This window comes from Giraffa tippelskirchi, chromosome 7 (genome assembly GCF_054371585.1).
Source record: "Giraffa tippelskirchi isolate mGirTip1 chromosome 7, T2T-mGirTip1v1.2.pri, whole genome shotgun sequence".
Classification (NCBI taxonomy): Eukaryota; Metazoa; Chordata; class Mammalia; order Artiodactyla; family Giraffidae; genus Giraffa; species Giraffa tippelskirchi.
This window is the reverse complement of record NC_137281.1, coordinates 113,533,369-113,553,648: the sequence shown is the minus strand read 5'-3', so window position 1 is coordinate 113,553,648 and position 20,280 is coordinate 113,533,369. Positions and strand designations below refer to the sequence as shown.

At 34.8% G+C, this 20,280-nt stretch overlaps 1 protein-coding gene across 2 annotated transcripts in view; it reads right to left on the bottom strand.

Moving 5' to 3' along the window:
* The window catches only part of ADAM10 (ADAM metallopeptidase domain 10), a 138,422-nt gene that overhangs the window by 67,379 nt on the left and 50,763 nt on the right, over positions 1 to 20,280 (bottom strand). For both annotated transcript variants that reach the window (XM_081510074.1, XM_081510072.1), the window contains 2 exons: positions 11,639 to 11,757; positions 9,104 to 9,262 (listed from right to left, as the gene is read on the bottom strand). In XM_081510074.1, coding sequence (XP_081366200.1) covers positions 9,104 to 9,262; positions 11,639 to 11,741 — 262 coding nt within the window. In that variant the 5' untranslated portion in view covers positions 11,742 to 11,757. The remainder of the gene's footprint in view (positions 1 to 9,103; positions 9,263 to 11,638; positions 11,758 to 20,280) is intronic.

Below are 20,280 nucleotides of genomic sequence, written 5' to 3'. Positions count from 1 at the left end.
GCTGACTCATTGGAAAAGACTCTGATGCTGGGAAAGATTGAGGGCAGGAGGAGAAGGGGACGACAGAGGATGAGATGGCTGGATGGCATCGCTGACTCGATGGACATGGGTTTGGGTGGACTCAGGGAGTTTGTCATGGACAGGGAGGCCTGGTGTGCTGCAGTTCATGGGGTCACAAAGAGGCGGACACGACTGAGCAACTGAACTGAACTGAGGGAACATTATGCACAAAAATGTGTACTGCAGTAATAAAAAAAGAGTAAACAATCTAAATGTCCATTTAGTTGATGAGTTGATAAATAACATATTCATCAATGAAACAACGAAACACTATGTAGGCATTAAAAAGGTAGGGCTACCCTCACCTTCAAAAAAGATAGGGCTATATTTATTGGTAAAGAAACAAATATGAGATATATAAATGAAATTTTATATGGTTAAGGCCATTCATTAAAATGCTAATGGAGATTGACACACTTCATCTTCTAATTAATTCACAAGCAAAAATGTCTATTTTATATAGTCATTTCATAATCAGAAAAGCTAAGAATATTTTCAGCTTTGGAGAAAAAGTAGTTTGGAATTATCAAATTTTAGAAGAAATAAGGAACGTTAACAATGTAACACCTTCATTTTATAACATGAAGAAAATGAGACCCAGAAAAAGAAAGTTCCTTACTTGCCTAAGTCACAAAGCTATTCTAAAACATCATCCTGATTTCCCCTCAAACTATCTTCTCATACACATGCCATGCGTCAGTTCTCTGACACGTTACCTTTCGTGCTTTGTCCCTACTATGTCTCTCACTAACTTATGTGATTTTAACTAAATGAATTAAAAACAGTTTTAACTGTTGATCTACAAGGTCATGTTTAAATCTATGATTCTGAAGGAAGGAAAATTTAACACCCGAAAATGTCTTTCATTGGTATTTTTTTAGCTTTAATTTTTATTTTCTTAAGTTATAAAAGTATGATAACATATTTATAGGAGACTTGGAAAATACAGAGCAAGGTTACATATAGTTTCACTATATATTACAATTATTTTTTAAGTGGATAAACAAAGATTTTTATTTGGAATTTCAATACCAAACTCTCAAAAATTAAAAGAATGAATATAGAGAAGTAGAAGGATATAGTAAACCTGAAAAGCTCTGTGAACCAATTCAACGTAATTAAGATTTATACAATTTTCACACAACAGTAGGGTACAAATTCTATTCACGTTCCCATTGATTTTAAACTAGGAGACACTGGAACATACAGAGGGACATAAAACAAGGTACAAAAATTTCATGGTCTAAAGGTATTGAAATTATACACAGTCTTTCTCTTATCACTGTGGAATTATGTTATAAATCAGTATCAAAAGATATTTGAAAATAACTCATACATTTTCAAGTGCATGTGACATTTACAAAGAAAGCGCTTCAACTTGGCCATCAAAAGCCTCAATAAAGTTAGACTGAAAAAAAACACAGAGGGTGACTACAGAGATGAAAGCATTTTAATGAGAAATTAGTATCAAAATGAGAAATTAATATTCAAGATACTTTAAACAAAATCCTACGTATCTGGAAATTAAATGTCTACTATTAAATGATGGGTGTATTTAAGAAGCCATAACAAGAAAAATTAGAAAATACTTGTTATAGAATAAAAATGAAAAGAGAATTTACCAGAATCTGTTGCATGCAGCTGAAGCTGATCAATGCAATTAAATACCATGAGGAGTCTTGAAGAAGGTATGAAAACAAATAATGGACACTGGCATAAAATTTTGTGAAATTTGAAGAAAATCTGTACTTAGTTATTAATACTGTATCAGTTGTTAATTTCCTGTTCATTTGTTTTACAACATACTACAACATGTCTTTCTTTGGCATACGGATTATTTTAGACCAATTATTTTTAAGAAAGAGGAGACTCCAGAAGTGTTTGTTTTTACCTCCCCTTTAACTGCCTGAAAGAATTTAGATAAAGGGCCTGGTCTAGGAAGAGCACTATCAACACAGAGATCTACCAAAAATATGGAGTAGGTGTGGCAGGAGGAACTCAGCAGGGCCTAGAGATCAAAGTCCTCTCTGTGTCCCATTGTCCCTGCGAGGCACAGCAAACACCTGTTTACCCAACATTTGCTCTCTCATCTTCCTGTAATTTTTTTTGCTCCCTTTTAAGTACCAAACCCTTAGTCTCTTCACCTCTGAAATGCCATATAAACCTCAACTGCCTAAGTTGTTCTGGGGTCTCCTTTTCCTGATGGAGACCTTGTATGTACATAATTAAATTTGATACTCTTCTTCTTCTTTTAAAATTCTTAGATCAGCTAGAAGAACATAAACGGAGCACAGGGAAATTTCTTCCTTCCCCAACAAAATCCATGACTCTACAGTTGCTGAAAGCAGTAAAATCAACATCAATGAATTCCTAGTCTAATATTTGAATATAAACATAAGATACAAGACTGCTTACCAAGGTTATCTAATCTCCAAATTTATAAACCATGAACAGAATTTTTACATTTTTATAATAAATATGATACCACAATGTAAAGTAGTTCTTTATAGGGCCCAAGTCTTAGATCAATGTCTTTAGACACACTTACAAGGTCACTAAACATAAACAAGGTCACTAAACATAAACATCAAGCACTGAATTGTGCTAGAAGAGATGTGAAATATAAACATATACATATTTTTAATGCTACTTCTATTAGTTTTTCTATAAATCATCACTCATAAAAGTTGAACCTGAAATGTAAATTTACTCTATTTTCCAGTAGCAAACATAGCCACACTTCTGCAAAATCAATGACACCAAAAATAAAGCCTTAGCTTTCTCCTAATCTTTTTAATCCTCACAATAATTGTCTTTACTGTCATTAAGTCCTTTGACTTTAGCCCCTTTAAACAAGTCTCTCCTAACTTACAATGTAACTAATAATGCACTGGAGGAAGTCAGGATACATGGATCCTTGCCATGAAAATATCCTGCCCAAGCTGTTTAATAAGACTCTTCAGGCTTCAGTTTTGGGCTTCCAAGGTGACACAGTGGTAAGGAATCCACCTGCCAATGCAGGAGATGCACAAGATGTGGGTTTGATCCCTGGGTTGGGAAGATCCCCTGGAGAAGGAAATAGCAACCTACTCCAATATTCTTGCCTGGAAAATTCCATAGACAGAGGAGCCTGGTGGGCTACAGTCCACGGGGTCACAAAGAGTCAGACACAACTGAGCACACATCTACATGCACACAGACTTCAGTCTTCATCATCTTCAAACTTAAAGAGTTTAGAAGTAATTCTAGTGCCTTTTGCAACAGTACTAAAATTACAGAATTACATTAAATTCAGAACTACCATATATCAATCTTCCGGTCTATTCCAGAAAACTCTTTTTCGTGAATAGCTTGCTGATGAGGTATGAAGAAGAAACCATGCTCCCCAAAAGAAAATCCTTATTTTTTAAACACACATGGCTATGAAGTCTTAATTTAAAACTTTCATTCTTCTTACTATCAAATCAAATATCTATAAACTTTTTCCAAACTCTGAAAACCTATAACTTAACAGTATAGTGAGAACATATTCAAACTGCATCCTTAATGCAATATTCAGGTGTACAATGAATTAAATTCCTTATTCAATCTCTTTATAAAACTGTAACAAAACACTGCAAAACAAAATCATGAGGTAATATTTCTCAGGAGAAAAAGAACAAAATTTCCAAATATAATTTTACTTTCTAGGGTGAGTTTTAAAGCTGTTTTATAATGTAAGAGCTCTGTTATTTTTAAATAATCTATGTTTCTGAAATGATCATTATGCAGCTAAAATATTTTCTATTTATGTTTTTAAATAAATATATATACAAATATACATGCTAACCAATCATAAAATGTCTTTAACTTGGGTCTTATTTACATACATAAAATAAACTGTGATTGAATAATATGAAAGTGCTGGGCATATTTTCTCCAAATTCTGCAAAAAGAATCAAACCCCTTAAACGTGTTTATGATTAAATATCTCACATTTCTAATTTAATATTTTTCAAAAAGCTATCATTTCTCACAGCCTTCTCAACTCTTCTTCATTTGTGCCTGTGGATTGTTTAAAGAAATTATATTTCCCTAGAGATTAACTCAGGAAAAAAACAAAAAGAGTCAACAATGCCTCTAAGTTTTTATATTTCTTTCAAATATTATCACTGTGCTTTATAAAATTAGATATTTAAGATCAATGCTAAGTAAAGCAAGTTTATAGACTGACAATAAACCTGTATACACTATGGAAGTTCTGAAGTTATGGGCACTTCCAATCACAGTTGAGCCATTCTGCTACTGAATTATCAACCAGAACACTTCATTCCTTAATCTTTCTAAGCGTCTACCACTGTCTGTCACAAGTTCAATACACATTAGCATATTTCTAAGCTCCAGATTGGATGTTAAGCACAGACAGAAACATTTCAAGATAATCCTCAGAAATTCTTGTGACCTCTAGATGAACATGATCAATCAATATATAATGTCAGATTTGAAAAATGCTAGCATTATCAATACTTTACAATTCAATTCTTCCTTCTCCGTTTTTCTTCTATTCCTTGTCCCTTCTTCTCACTAACAGTAACACAAAAAGAGCTGAAAGTCTTAATGCCTATGAGAAAACTCATTTATGTCCACAACTTCCAAAACACAGTATGGAACAAATTGTTTTTTTAAGGTTAATTAAAAACAATATCCTTAAGTTTCACAAATAGAGACTTCTATGTGAAGGAGTCATTCATCTTGAAATGATTAAGTAAAATTCAGCAGTCTCAATTTTTCAGAACAAGAAATAAGAAGTCTTCTCATTGAAACACAAGATAATGAAGCTACAAGTTCAGTTTCAGCTAGCACACAGGCTGAAAATAAAAGTATCCTACTACTATATGAGGCTCAAGCAAATTCAAGCTCTCTGGGCTTCTCTATACCACCCAAATGACAATAATCTGAAGTGAAAGAATTTGACTCTGCAGTGTCAAATATTTACTTAAAAAACCTTTTAATTCAGGGGCAAAATAGTTCTTTATAAGTACAGCATGGAAAAATTACTTAGATCTTTGCCTCTCAGAAAGGTAGTACACAAAAGGGTACAAAGATCCACTATTTACCATTATTTAAAATAATTCGAAGCAGTTATGCAGACATTCCTAAAAGTACTCATATTAATAATAATAGCAGTATAGTTCATGGTATAGTATAGTATAGTATAGTTTATGGGACTTTCTTTGAAATAAACTGGTCCAAGAGGTAGAGAACTAAAAGGTATTCTTACTCTGTCTTAACTGTTCACACCTCTATGTCCTAGAAGAGAATGCTTTTTAACCACCTAAGCACAGAATTGAACAAGTGAGAATTTTAAGCTGGTAACTACATGTAGTTATCACCTTCATGTCAAATTATTGGCACTTAAGTAAATTATATCAAGGCATCTAGAAGTTATTAAGTATTTTCACTGAAAACTGGCTCTGTGTTCCTGTACACAGGAATGGCCTCAGAAGCCATTCCCTAAGATTCTCCAGTACAGCAGTATCATATTCCATGGTAGTTTCATATATTCAGGCCTAGAGCTCCAAGAACAGTGTTAAGAGAAAGGTAGCCAAATTCTCATCAGGATTCCTATCCAAAGCTGGCATGCCTCCCCTGTAATTTGCTTCTGCTGAAAGTAACACATATAGGGACACCAAATTCACTCAAGCCTATAGACAATGACCTAAACAATCACACAGTACTTTAGTTGTAAAAATAAACTATTGGCACTTAAGTAAATTATATGAAAATATTATTATTAAATAATAAAGGGACATGGTCTCCCTTTTAATTAGTTGTGAAATAAAACATCCACTGCTAAATATGTTAAGGAAAGAATTTGGCTCTAAACAGCAATAAATGCAAATGTGTGATTTCAGGGAGGCTTACAGATTTCAGAAAAGACCCAGAAATCCTGGGAATAAGGGCAGTGAAAATTTACAGCTTCATTTACAAGAACAAAGCAGAAGACACAGGGATAAGAACACAACATCCACAATCAGCAACATAAAGTTTTCTATGCTTGGTTTTTTCATCTGTAAAGTAGAGATAACATGTGTGCCTATATACCTCATAGGGTTATTGTGAAGATTAAAATAATGCAGGCAAAGAACTTCATATGGTGCTGGGTATACATTAAAAAATAGTTAACTACTTGTACTTCTACTACTATTATTACCTTAGGTATTCTACACTGAGAGGTTAAAGAGCCAATTAAAAGTAAATTTAATCTAGACAAATATCATGTGATTTCACTTACACATGGAAACTAAAAAAACAAAACAAATGAATGAATAAAACAAACCAAAAACAGACTCATAGACACAGAGAACAAACCAGTGGTTGCCAGAGGGAAGAGGAGTAGGAGACTGGGCGAAGAGATCAAGGAGATTAAGAGGCTCAAACGTCCAGTCATGAAATAACAAAGTCATAAGGAAGTAATACATACCATAGAGAATATAGTCAATAATACTGTAATAATTGTGTATAGTGACCGATGTTACCAGCTTATCATGGTGATCATTTCATAATGTATTTAAACATCAAATCATTATATTGCATACCTGAAGCTAATACAATATTGTATGTCAACTATATTTTAATTTAAAGAAAAAGTACATTTATCTAGCCATCCTCTAGAACAGGGGTAGGCAAACAAAAGCCTATTAGATAAATGAGTTCTTCTGTTTGGCATGAAAGCTAAAGATGGATTTTACATTTCCAAATGGTGGGAAAAAATTAAAAGAATAATATTTTGTGTCATGTAAAAATTTCATGAAATTCAAATTTAAGTGTCAATAACTGAAGTTTTATTGGAACACAGTCATTCTCATTCATTCACATATTTTCTACTCTGTTTTCATACTACAATGGCAGAATTCAGTTGCAATAGAACTAATATGGCCAATAAAGACAAAATATTTAATATCTGAACCTTTTACAGTCTATCAACCTTGGTCTAGAATCTAGACTAGAGCAACTATTTAAGTAAAAAGTTAACAAGTGTATGCTTTCCTTTCATAGCTAACTTGACAAATTTTTCAGGTAGTTTTTCGAAAGTAACAGTCTAAATCTGCAAGCATTAAAAATTCTGTTTAAGCCAATGCTTCCCATATTGTCTTCTTCACATCACGACATTTCCATTTACCAGAGAAAGTTACAAACAAAATCACCCTAAATATTACTATTTTTAAGTTCTAATATCACTACTGGTATATAATAATAAATGGAATGTGAAAAGATCTCCTTACCATGAATATATATTTACTAAGACAATTAAGAATTAAGCACTGAAATCAATGGTAAAGTTAAATGCCAAAAGAAATTGAACACTAAGTTGCATCCACTGCCACAAATTCTCCAAGCTGACTTATCACCTTTGGGGAAAAAGAAAGGTTGAAATAAAGGGAGATAGCTGAAAATTACTAAAAGATGCAAAGTGGAAAAAATGCAATTATATGATGAAGAAGAAACAGAATTCTGAAAAAAGAGGACATGTTTAAACTACATACAAGTAGTACACACATAAAAGGCAAAACAAACACAGTAGAGGATACTCATAGGAAATAGAAGGCAAAGAATTGCTTGATTACAATATGATAAGAAGGAAATCATGAATTCAAAATCTGTCAATCACTCTCTTCCTCTCCTTTATTTCCCCAAAGGTCTTTTTTGATTTTGAGAAAACTTTCTAGGGAAAATGTTGCAGGACTTTATTAAGTATCAGTGAAGAAAAGTGCTCCAGAGATAAATGACATGTGAAATGTTACAGGAGAAAAAAAAAACAGAAACTGTAGTTGAAGAACTTACACACCCTGACAGGGGAGGTAAACCAAGTAAATCACTAAGAAAATGACAAAGCCTCATCACATCAAGCAGATGGTGGTCCTTCCGGCAGAAAGAAAGGAAGGTAAAGGGATCCATACTCCAGCTTGTGAAGGAAGACTGTAGATTGGAGTTTGAGGAGAATTTGAAATATCAAGAAGGGAAACTGGAACAGAAATCAAATAGGGATGAGCAAAAATGTGGATAAGCAGCATTAACAACAAATTTATGATTTATCAGGTAGTAGTAAAACCATAAATGTGTTCCATCTAGAGCAATTATGCTATTTTCTGTAGTTAAGCATTAGAGATGACAGACTTCAGTACAGAAACTGTCAAAGCTGACAGAGCAAAAAGTCAACATGATTAAGACTTTCCCATAGATTACCAGGGGTGAGAACAAAATTACTGACAACAAATTCCTATATGCATAAAGGAAAATGAAGCTTGGAACCTGCCAAATAAGGAAAATAGGCAAAAACTGACAGACTAGTCTTATTACAGTCATAAATAAAATATGAGTATTCAAGAGGCATGTGAACTAGAGGAATGTATTTCTGGGTCATTTCATTTCAGCATTCTCATGATTTAATGATTATGGATATACAGACAATGTTAGAATGAAAAGGTCAAGTCTAAATACATTTTCTACTCTCTTAAAACACAGAAAAAGAACTCTCCCAACAAATTACCATCATATAAAGACAATGGTCAAGAATAAAATCTGTAACAATAAATCTGAAGTCTTACCCAGCGGAAGTCAAGTTATCATTTCAAGATCTCAAAAATATTCAAAAGGTTTAGAAACTACAAAAACATCTAAAATATTCTTTAAATGCTATGCAAATATCCACACTTAAATTTACATAAGAAGACGGTGCTTCGGTAGGCCATACACACGCACACGCATACAGGTGTTACAGCATTAAATGACTAGATAACATGAGAATATAGAATTTCCAGTTCAATCAGAGTTGGCTGACTCATAGTTCAAATATAATTGGTTGTATCATGTCAACAAAGTAGTAGAGGCACAGACTGACAATGATATTGTCTCACTATATAAATCTATCATTTAATTGAGATTTTGGTTGTGAAACTATTTTATAGCCTGATTAATAGCTTAGCAAAGAAAACAGCTCAGATTTCATTTGTCTCCACATAGTTTTAACTATTTACATGCTTTTGTAAAATTAAATACTTACTAATATCATCTTCATGATAAATGACAGAGTGAAATGGCAGAGTTCGGTCTTTAATATATCTCTCTGCTGGCTCAACATAAAATGTGCCACCATGAGTCTGAATGAATCCTTCAAATCTTCCATCAATAACAGACCCATGGCTAAAACTTCCTTCTTCACCTATTAATGAAAGCAACAAACTCTTAAAAAATTCAATTTGCACATGAATGTTAAATTCATTCTCCTTTAAAAAGCCATTCTTTTGTACTGAAAAAACCTAAATTCAAATTTACCAGAGAAATTAATGTTCACATGAAATATATCAACCTAAATGTGAAAAACTAGAATTTAGTAAATATATATATATATATATGTATATATAAACAATGAAATATGGAACATCTGTCTTGCCGACAATCAAATTCCCAGCACCTAGCACAGAGCCTGGCATGTACGCAATAGTCATTCAATAAATGACTGCTAAATAAGCTTAGAAAGAGATAAGCAGTTCTTTGTTAAAATACATACATTTAACAGCTCTTTGTTAAAATACAAGTATAAAATACCTACTTTCAAAATAAAGATAGTAAAGTATATTTTGAATTTCTGCTCTAATTGTCATTAAAAAAAAAAAAGTTCTTTCCCACCTAATATATTCTGCATGAGCATCTTGGCTTCCTTAGCACAACTGGGTTTTAGAAATACATTTTCAAAATAGAAGAGTGTTAAATATTTTAGAAGTATACCACTAATTCTTTTTAAGATACTGGAAGTTTGTGATAGTGTCCCATCAATGATACTTCTTTAGGGAAAGAAAATAATAAGAAAGAAAGTAGTTTTGGTTTTTAATACAGTCACAAAACATCAAATGATAAGAGGCGGGAAGTAGGAGGGGTCTATAAAGTTTAATTTACCATTTAAAATTTTCCCGCTAAAACAAAGCTGAGGTCTAGCTTTTATTTTCTGACTTTGTATGGCTTTCTCTTTTATTCACCATCATAATGTATTATAACTTTCTCTGCTGCTGCTAAGTCGCTTCAGTCGTGTCCGACTCTGTGCGACCCCATAGACGGCAGCCCACCAGGTTCCGCCATCCCTGGGATTCTTCAGGCAAGAATACTGGAGTGGGTTGCCATTTCCTTTTCCAGTGCATGAAAGGGAAAAGTGAAAGTGAAGTCGCTCAGTCGTGTCCGACTCTCAGTAACCCCCTGGACTGTAGCCTACCAGGCTCCTCCGTCCATGGGATTTTCCAGGCAAGAGTACTGGAATGGGGTGTCACTGCCTTCTCCATATAACTTTCTCAGATACTAACAATTAAAAGTTACTGTGAATATACACAAACACAACTAAAAAAAAAACTCTCACTAAAATAAACATCAATTTTTTGTTTACAATTTCTAGGTTGTAGATTAGCACTAATTAGTTGACTTTAATCACAGACTGAAGCTGAGTCCAAGATATTTGCATTTTAAATGATACAATGTTTATCTACAAACTCATTTTGTCATACGCTTCTTGACTATCACCTAGCAAAATAAAGGGGAGGGGACTACTAAGTTACTTATCCAGCAAGATAAACTGTCAAGAAAATAATAAAAAAAAACTATAACATTAGAAATCCTGATCGATGGAAAAACACTTTACTTTTCTATTACAGAATTATAACAGTACAAAAAACTTTAAATTTATTAACTGTGCTTGATCTACAAATGAGAAATTTTAAGTAGAGAAAAACCTCATTTACCCTCATTAAAAAAAAAAAAAGAAACCTTTCTCAAAGTGTTTTATTTTTCAAGTTAAGATTTGAGTGGAACTCTCTCTACTATGAAGAAATGAAATTTAACTTTCAGTTAACTTTAATAATATGAGGATCACCTTGAGTATTTACTAACGTACAGAGTTATAATCCCATGATATTTCGCCTGTAATACCCCCAGAAGACTTTGACTTTTTAGCTTTTTACAACTTCCATAAATTGCTCTGTTCTTCCTTCGTTACTAAGCTGATAAAGGTAGTTTTCCATTGAGCTAGTAAGTGTGCCCTCATCTCCCTAATATCTTTTTAAATCTGGTGTAGTAAGAGAAAGTTGTTAGAATTGTGAACAAAAAACAAATAGATTCTGAGGAAGGAAGGCCTTCAGAAGACTTTCCTATGAAAGACTTTGCACATTATTTTTGGCTGTTAAGATCATTTTACAGTTTCATTGTAGACTTTTTCTCTTATAAAACACAGTTAAGTTACTGTTAATTTCTTGCTTGGAAAATCAGAAAAATTATATAAATCATTAAAATTTTTAAAAATATGTAGCAGTTTGGAGGTAATGAGAGAATCAAAACTTCATACCTTTTAAAAGCCAGACACTACATAATTCGATACTAACCATATATGTAAAAGTTGATCCAAGAATTACTTCACCCTTCAAAGACCACTGTTCTTCATAATACAGTCAAATCTGCCCAGGATTTATACCATCTTTCTGAAATATTTGCCTACATTTCAAAAAACACGAATTTCCTTGTGTAGAAAAAATCAGAGTTCTTTTAAGGTTCAACTTACCATAAATATGTCCAGTGTAAATATGAGAAGTATCATAATCAAGTACTGCATTTGATGTTTCCACCCTAAATTCCTCACTGAAAAGGGAAGTATCCCTCTTCATTCGTAGGTTGAAATGTCTGCAAACAGGGTGGGAAAGGAAAAAAGTGAAATTAAAAAGATCCAAATTTAAACAATTATTTCTTTAAATAAAAGAAATCTGCAAAATGTGGACTGTTCCACAAAACTTGCCTATTTGGGAAATAACTAACCAATTTTCTCATTAAAATTCTGATCTAAAATTCACCCTAACACTGATAAAACTCACATACAAATAATTAGTAATCATCTAGGAATATATTAAAAAATAAATGCCTATAGGCTGATTTCTACATGGTGAAACTAGATCATTCTGAGGGCAACTAAGGTGCTTGAAGATAAAAACAAGCTTCTTGACCCAATTACTCTTATTCACCACTACTTGTCTTTCCTCTAGTAATTCCACAACTTTGCCATTTTCTTCTGTTATCCACAACTCAGATAATACATATGAAAGTGTCATCTAATTAGATACTTAACATCTCCTCTCAGAAAAGTAAGTACGCATGCTCTTTCCTACAGACACATACAGAAAGACACACACACACACACACACACATATATATACATACACACACAAAAAACGTTTCAAATCCTTTATTTTTCCCTGGGGCAGCTTCTTCTAGTTCTTTTTAGACCTTTCTCAGTTCAGTTTGGAGACTCCAAACACAAAGGACCATGATAGCTGAAATCATACTCATTTTAACTGTCCTCTATAAAAGAAAAGACCAAAGTACTAAAATAAAATTAAGTAAAGAAATCTCAGGTTTTAGAATCAAACTCAGAATCAAAATCTTAAGCCTAAATTTACTAGTCCAGTATTCCTATCCACTAAATAAAGATAACACATTCTATTTTCTGGAACCATTTTAAGGATTAGGGATTATAATGTATGAAAAAATAAACTCATTAACACAGTACTTGGCACAAAGGAGATGTAAAGGATAACGTATTAGCTATCACTACTAAGCTTTTAGAACTAAATCAACTGCCATAACTTTCACAATCAACTAATTGACTTTCATAACTGCCACAAAAAAGTCTGCATATAACATAATTTCTACTTAATGAATATGAACCAAAGTTTTTAATTAGCCAACCTCCAAAGTTAGTAGGACAAGAAATAATTTGAACAGTGACACACTGCTGGTGAAGGTAAAAAATGGAATACTTTGGGAAATTGGCTGTTATTTATAAAGTTAAACATGCAAAAACTCTATGACCCACAATTCCACACCAAGAGAAATGAAAATTTAAAATATATCTCCACACAAACAACTGCACACAAATGTCCAAAGCAGTATTATTCAAATAGCCAAAACCTGGAAATAACCTTAATGTCAATCAGCAAGTAGAGAGAAAAAAGGTTGTGGCTTATTCATATAGTAGCAAACTATTCAACAATAAAATGATTCACTTCAGTTCGGTTGTTCAGTCATGCCCGACTCTCTGCAACCCCATGGACTGCAGCATGCCAGGCTTCCCTGTCCATCACCAACTCCTGGAGCTTCCTCAGACCCATGTCCAAAGAGTCGGTGATACCATCCAATCATCTCATCCTCTGTGATTCCCTTCTCCTCCTGTCTTCAATCTTTCCTAGCATCAGAGTCTTTTCCAGTGGGTCAGTTCTTCCTATCAGGTGGCCAAAGTATTGGAGTTTCAGCTCCAGCATCAGTCCTTCCAATGAATATTCAGGACTGATCTTCTTTACGAAGAACAGGTTGGATCTCCTTGCGGTCCGAGGGACTCTCAAGAGTCTTCTCCAACACCACAGTTCAAAAGCATCAATTCTTCAGCACTCAGTTTTCTTTATCCAAACTCTCACATCCAAACATGACTGCTGGAAAAACCATAGCTTTGACTAGACTGACCTTTGTCAGCAATGTCTCTGCTTTTTAATATGCTGTCTAGGTTGGTCATAGATTTTCTTCCAAGGAGCAAGTGTCTTTTCATTTCATGGTTGCAGTCACCATCTGCAGTGACTTTGTAGCACAAGAAAATAAAGTCTGTCACTGTTTCCATTGTTTCCCCATCTATTTGCCATGAAGTGATGGGACTGGATGCCATGATCTTCATTTTTTGAATGCTGAGTTTTAAGCCAGCTTTTTCATTCTTCTCTTTTACTTTCATCAAGAGGCTCTTTAGTCCCTCTTTGCTTTCTGCCATAAGGGTGGTGTCATCTGCATATCTGAGATATGCAGGGGTGTGTTATCTGCATATCAGCATTATATATTTAATAAAACAATTAAATTCCTAAAAATAGGTACCTTTATAACATAAAAGACTGTACATAGTAAAATTCCATATACATGTAATTTAATAGGCAATATCTATCTGTAGTATCAGGAAGCAGATCAGTGATTACCTGGGATGGAGAGAGACTAAGAGCAAATGGGAATGAAGGAATTTTTTTTGCTCTGATGGAAATGTTCTACACCTTGGTTTGAATGGTGGTTCACAAGTACATACATTTGTCAAAACCTAAACTATACACTTGAAATGACAGAACTATACAATAAAGGACAGAGACAGTATGGGCCTAACAGAAGCAGAAGATATTAAGAAGACGTGGCAAGAATTCACAAAAGAACTATACAAAAAAGATCTTAATGACCCAGATAATCACAAGGTGTGATCATTCACCTAGAGCCAGACATCCTGGAGTGTGAAGTCAAGTGAGCATTAGGAAGCATCACTACAAACAAAGCTAGTGGAGATGATGGAACTCCAGCTGAGCTATTTCAAATCTTAAAAGATGATGCCGTTAAAGTGCTGCACTCAACATGCCAGCAAATTTAGGAAACTTAGCAGTGGCTGCAGGACTAGAAAAGGTCAGTTTTCATTCCAATCCCAAAGAAAGGCAATGCCAAAGAATGTTCAAACTACCACATAGCTGCACTCATCTCACACTCTAGCAAAGTAATGCTCAAAATTCTCCAAGCCAGACTTCAGCAATACATGAACCAAGAACTTCCAGATGTTCAAGCTGGATTTAGAAAAGGCAAGGGAACCTGAGATCAAATTGCCAACATCCACTGGATCATAGAAAAAGCAAGAGAATTCCAGAAAAACATCTACTTCTGCTTCACAGACTACACTAAAGCTTTTGACTGTGTAGATCACAACAAATTATCAAAAATTCTTAAAGAGATGGGAATACTAGACCATCTTACCTGCTTCCTGAAAATTCTGTATGCAGGTCAAGAAGCAACAATAGAACCAGACATGGAACATCGGACTGGTTCAAAATTGGGAAAGGAGTGCGTCAGGCTGTATACTGTCACCCTGATTATTTAACTTATATGCAGAGTACATCAAGAGAAATGCTGGGCTGGATGAAGCACAAGCTGGAATCAAGACTGCCAGGAGAAATATCAATAACCTCAGATACGCAGATGACACCACCCTTATGGCAGAAAGTGAAGAAGAACTAAAGAGCCTCTTGATGAAAGTGAAAGAGGAGAGTGAAAAAGTTGGCTTAAAGCTCAACATTCAGAAAACTAAGATCATGGCATCTGGTCCCATCACTTCATGGCAGATAGATGGGGAATCAGTGGAAACAGTGGCTGACTTTATTTTTCTGGGCTCCAAAATCACTGCTGATGGTGACTGCAGCCATGAAATTAAAAGATGCTTACTCCTTGGAAGGAAAGTTATGACCAACCTAGATAGCATATTGAAAAGCAGAGACATTACTTTGCCAACAAAGGTCTGTCTAGTCCAGGCTATGGCTTTTCCAGTGGTCATGTATGGATGTGAGAGTTGGACTCTAAAGAAACCTGAGCGCTGAAGAACTGATGCTTTTGAACTGTGGTGTTGGAGAAGACTCTTGAAGGTCCCTTGGACTGCAAGGAGATCCAACCAGTCCATCCTAAAGGTGATCAGTACTGAATATTCATTGGAAGGACTGATGCTGAAGCTGAAACTCCAACACTTTGGCCACCTGACGGGAAGAACTAACTCACTTGAAAAGACCGTGATGCTAGGAAAGATTGAAGGCGGGAGGAGGAGACAACAGAGGATGAGATGGCTGGACGGCATCACCAACTCAATGGACATGAGTCTGAGCAAGCTCCGGGAGTTGGTGCTGGACAGGGAAATCTGGTGTGCTGCAGTCCATGGGGTCTCAAAGAGTCATACACAACTGAGCGAGTGAATTGAACTGAAACTATACACTTGAAATGAACATAATGTAAATTATACTTCCATAAAGATGATTTTAAAGAAAAAAATCAAATCATTTTTCAAGCGAATAGGTGTCAACAGTTGGGTTGTATCCATTAGCTTCATAATAATGTCACTTTTGAACATTATTATCTTTTTTCCTTAATTTCCCATCAATATTGGCAATCTTTTATTTTGTGGCTGCACTCACTTCTATTTGCCTAAAACTCTCACAAAAAATCTCCTAGTGCTTCCCAAGTACTGTGATAATGACTATAGCTAGGAAAGACATCCTTAGAACCTTAAGGTTTTACTCCACTGCAGCAAGCAATCAATAAAGCCAAAGATCTTCTAAATGGGAATTCCACAGTTAAAAAAACAATCCTAAACAAATAGGAATCCTGCCTGAATTCTTATTCCACATCCTTCTCATAAAATTGCTTTCATCAATTAACAGAAAATCCTCGATCATATATACAAGTATAAATACACACGTTATTTTTTAAAGGATCATAATGATTTGAAAATCATTCATTTATATTCATTTATATACTTTTAATTTACTATATAAATAGTACTTCTAAAAGATCATCTTTGTTAAACAGACTAAACAGTAAAAGTCCATGGGCTTAATATGTTTGTCATTCAGGATTTGTTTATTATTTAGCAAAACTGTTATACCTTAAAACCATTATAAGCAGGAGCTTAAACTTTTGGCTCAAGGGTAAGAAAAATTACAGTGAACATTGCCTTAAAAAAAAAAAAATCACTGCATTTTGGGAAAACAGTTTGGTGGTTCCTCAAAAAGTTAAACAGAGAATTACTGTATTATCCAGAAATTCTACTTCTAAGTATACACCCTAAGGACTGGAAATCAGGGACTCGTGTACACCAGTGTTTATGGCATTATTCGTAACAGCCAAAAGATGGAAACAACCCTAATGTCCACCAACATATGGATTTCAAGATGTATGTATGTGTAGTATAAACATATAGTAGATTATTTAGCTTTAAAAAGGAATGAAATTCTGATACATGATACAACACAGATGAACCTTGGAAACACTATGCTAGGTGAAACAAGCCAGATGCAGAAGGTCATGTATCATATGACCCCAGTTATGAGGTACCTAGAATAGGCAAATTCCTAGAGACAGAAAGTAGAACAGAGGTTACCAAGGGCTGGTAGGAGGACAGAATATAGAGTTATTGTTTAATGGGTACACAGTTTCTGTTTGGTATAATCAAAAAGCTCTGGAAATGACAGCAGTGATAGTTTGACAACACTTTGAATGTACCTAACGCCACTGAATTGTAACCATTAAAAATGGTTAAAATCATAAGTTACATGTTATTTTGCCAACATAAAAATAAAATTTTAAAAATCATATATTCCCAAAAGCTAGGGTATAAAATAAAATTGTGTGGGCAGAGATACCCATCCCAGTAGTAAAAACCCCTAGAATACTGGTTGAGATACTACTGGTTGAGACAGCAGTATTGTGATAATGATGAGATTATAACATTCTTCTGAAATTTATGTAGGTTTGAGGGCTTCCCTGGTGGCTCAGCGGTAAAGAATCCAACTGTCAATGCAGGAGACATGGGTTAGATTCCTGGATTGGGAAAGTCCCCTGGAGAAAGAAATGGCAACCCACTAAAGTATTCTTGCCTGGAAAATCCCATGACAGAAGAGTCTGGCGGGCTACAGTCCATGGGGTCACAAAGAATCAGACACAACTTTGTGATGAAACAACGGAAATAAAATAGTTTCAGAGCACTTTCACACATATTACTGTACCTCATCCTCACAGTAACATTGCAAGGAAAGCATGATCAATGTTTTTATGAGACTCAGGTCACAAGACTAGAATTAGGACTAGAGCTCTAGTATTTGGTTGCTGCATCTTGCTTTTGACCATATCACAAATGCCTCTCAAGCATGTGATGGAAGCAGTCAAGTTAATATTTGCTGAGTGCTGTCGTGGTCTTAATGTCTTTGCCAACAAGTTACCTTTTAAAATTTGAACAAATCCAAGTAAGATATAGAAATGAAATATATAACCTTATTTGAATTTTACTGAAAATTTAACTTTACACTACCATACGAAGTACCCTTTGATTATTAATGCCTGAGACACTCTTAAGACTAAGGCTAAACTCTGACCCCTTTTACTATGCTTCTTTCAGTAAGTTTAGTTTGTTTTTTTTTTGTTATTATAACATAGTGCACTGCCACCAAAGATAAATCTTAGATTTCCTTTGAGGTGGAAGATGCTCTGTATAAGGAACATTATTTGCACTGGGGACGTTTTCCTACTCTTAGATTTAACCACTGTGTTTACTATATGGATCAATAGTATTTTGTATCTCATCCTGATTACAGTAGTTATATTATCATTCTTTCTGCATTGCCATATAGTAAAGTTATAAAGAACGGAGTGAAATTATAGGCAGGCAAAATCAGCTAACAAATGACAGTCATTTGAAAAAATACATGAAACGGATTTTCCAAATCTCTGGCTTTGAAAATTTCATACTTTGAAAATGCAGTTGTACCATGTGGTAATAAAAGCTGGTTTTCCCCTCTTAGGCTTTAAAAAAGCACTGAATCTAAGCAGTAATAGAGGTAGGAGAACCACCTTCAGTATGGACAACAAAATAAATTATGTTAGTATATGATTCTGTAAGTTTCTAGATCATATACCTTCTATACTAACGAGGTACCATTCTATAGATTAGAACAGTTAAGATTATAGAGTAAAAAGAAGTTGTCTTTTCCCTCACATGATTATAGGATAAAGACAGTAGAAGGCTCTGACTCTCAGAAGAAACCAGCGATAGTTAAAGATGCATCCCTCGATCTGGTCATAGCATTAGGGCTGGTGCAAAATTGCGATTTTGCATCATTGTGAAACTTTGCCGTCTGATATTGGAATACATTTTTAAATAAATGTGGTTATGTTATACATTATTTTAATGGCATTTCTCACTTCATGTTTTTCTGCTAATGACTTACTGTTTGCTGTTTATGTTTATTTTAGATTATAGAAATGACATTAGACAAAAAGCAAATTCAACCAATTTTTTTAATCCAGTACAAAATGGGTCATAAAACAGCAGAGACAACTCACGCAACATCAACAATGCGTGTGGCCCAGGAACTGCTAATGAACGTACAGTGCAGTGATGATTCAAGAAGTTTTGCAAAGAAGACTAGAGCCTCAAAGATGAAGAATGTAGTGGCCAGCCATCAGAAGTTGACGAGCACCAACTGAGAGCCATCACTGAAGGTGATCCTCTTATAACTACATGAGAAGTTGCCGGAGAACTCAACATCAACCATCCTATGGTCATTTGGCATTTGAAGCAAATTGGAAAGGTGAAAAGGCTAGGTTACTGGGTGCCTCATGAGCTGACTGCAAATCAAAAAAGTTTTGAAGTGTTGTCTTCTCTTATTCTACACAACAACGACAAACCATTTCTTGATTAGACTGTGATGTGCAACGAAAAGTGGATCATTTACAACAACCAGTGATGACCAGCTCAGTAGCTGGACCAAGAAAAAGCTCCAAAGCACTTCTCAAAGCTAAACTTGCACCAAAAATAGGTCATGGTCTCTGGTGGTCTGCTGCCAGTCTGATCCACCACAGCTTTCTGAATCCTGATGAAACCACTGTATCTGAGAAATATGCTCAGCAAATCGATGAGATGCACCAAAAACTGCAACACCTGCAGCTGGCAATGGTCAACAGAAAGGGCCCAATTTTTCTCCACAACAATGCCCGACCAACACGTCGCACAACATTTCAAAAATTGAACAAATTGGGCTACAAAGTTTTGCCTCATCCACCATATTCACCTGACCTCTCACCAATCCACTACCACTTCTTCAAGCATCTTGACAACTTTTGCAAGGAAAATGCTTCCACAACCAGCAGAAAGCAGAAAATGCTTTCCAAGAGATTGTCAAATCCCAAGACATGGATTTTTACGCTACAGGAATAAACAAATGTACTTCTCGTTGGCAAAAATGTGTTGATTGTAATGGTTCCTATTTTGATTAATAAAGATGTTTGAGCCTGGTTATAATGATTTAAAATTCACGGTCCAAAACCGCAATTACTTTTGTACCAACCTAATAGGACAAAAAAGCTTCAGCTAATGAAGTACCTTGTTAATTGGGGAAAGAAATCTGAGAGCAAAAGCTTTGCTTCCAAGTATGTCAGAGTGATCTGGCAGTCCCAGAGAGGTCTACTGTGTTTAAACGGGACAGGTTTGTCACAGGCCTGGAGAATGACTCCTAGAAATAAAACAGGACTTAACAGGCCTTCCTTAGAAAATAGACGTTTCTAGGTATTCTATCCATGTAACATTCACCTTCTTCTTCATAAAGATGC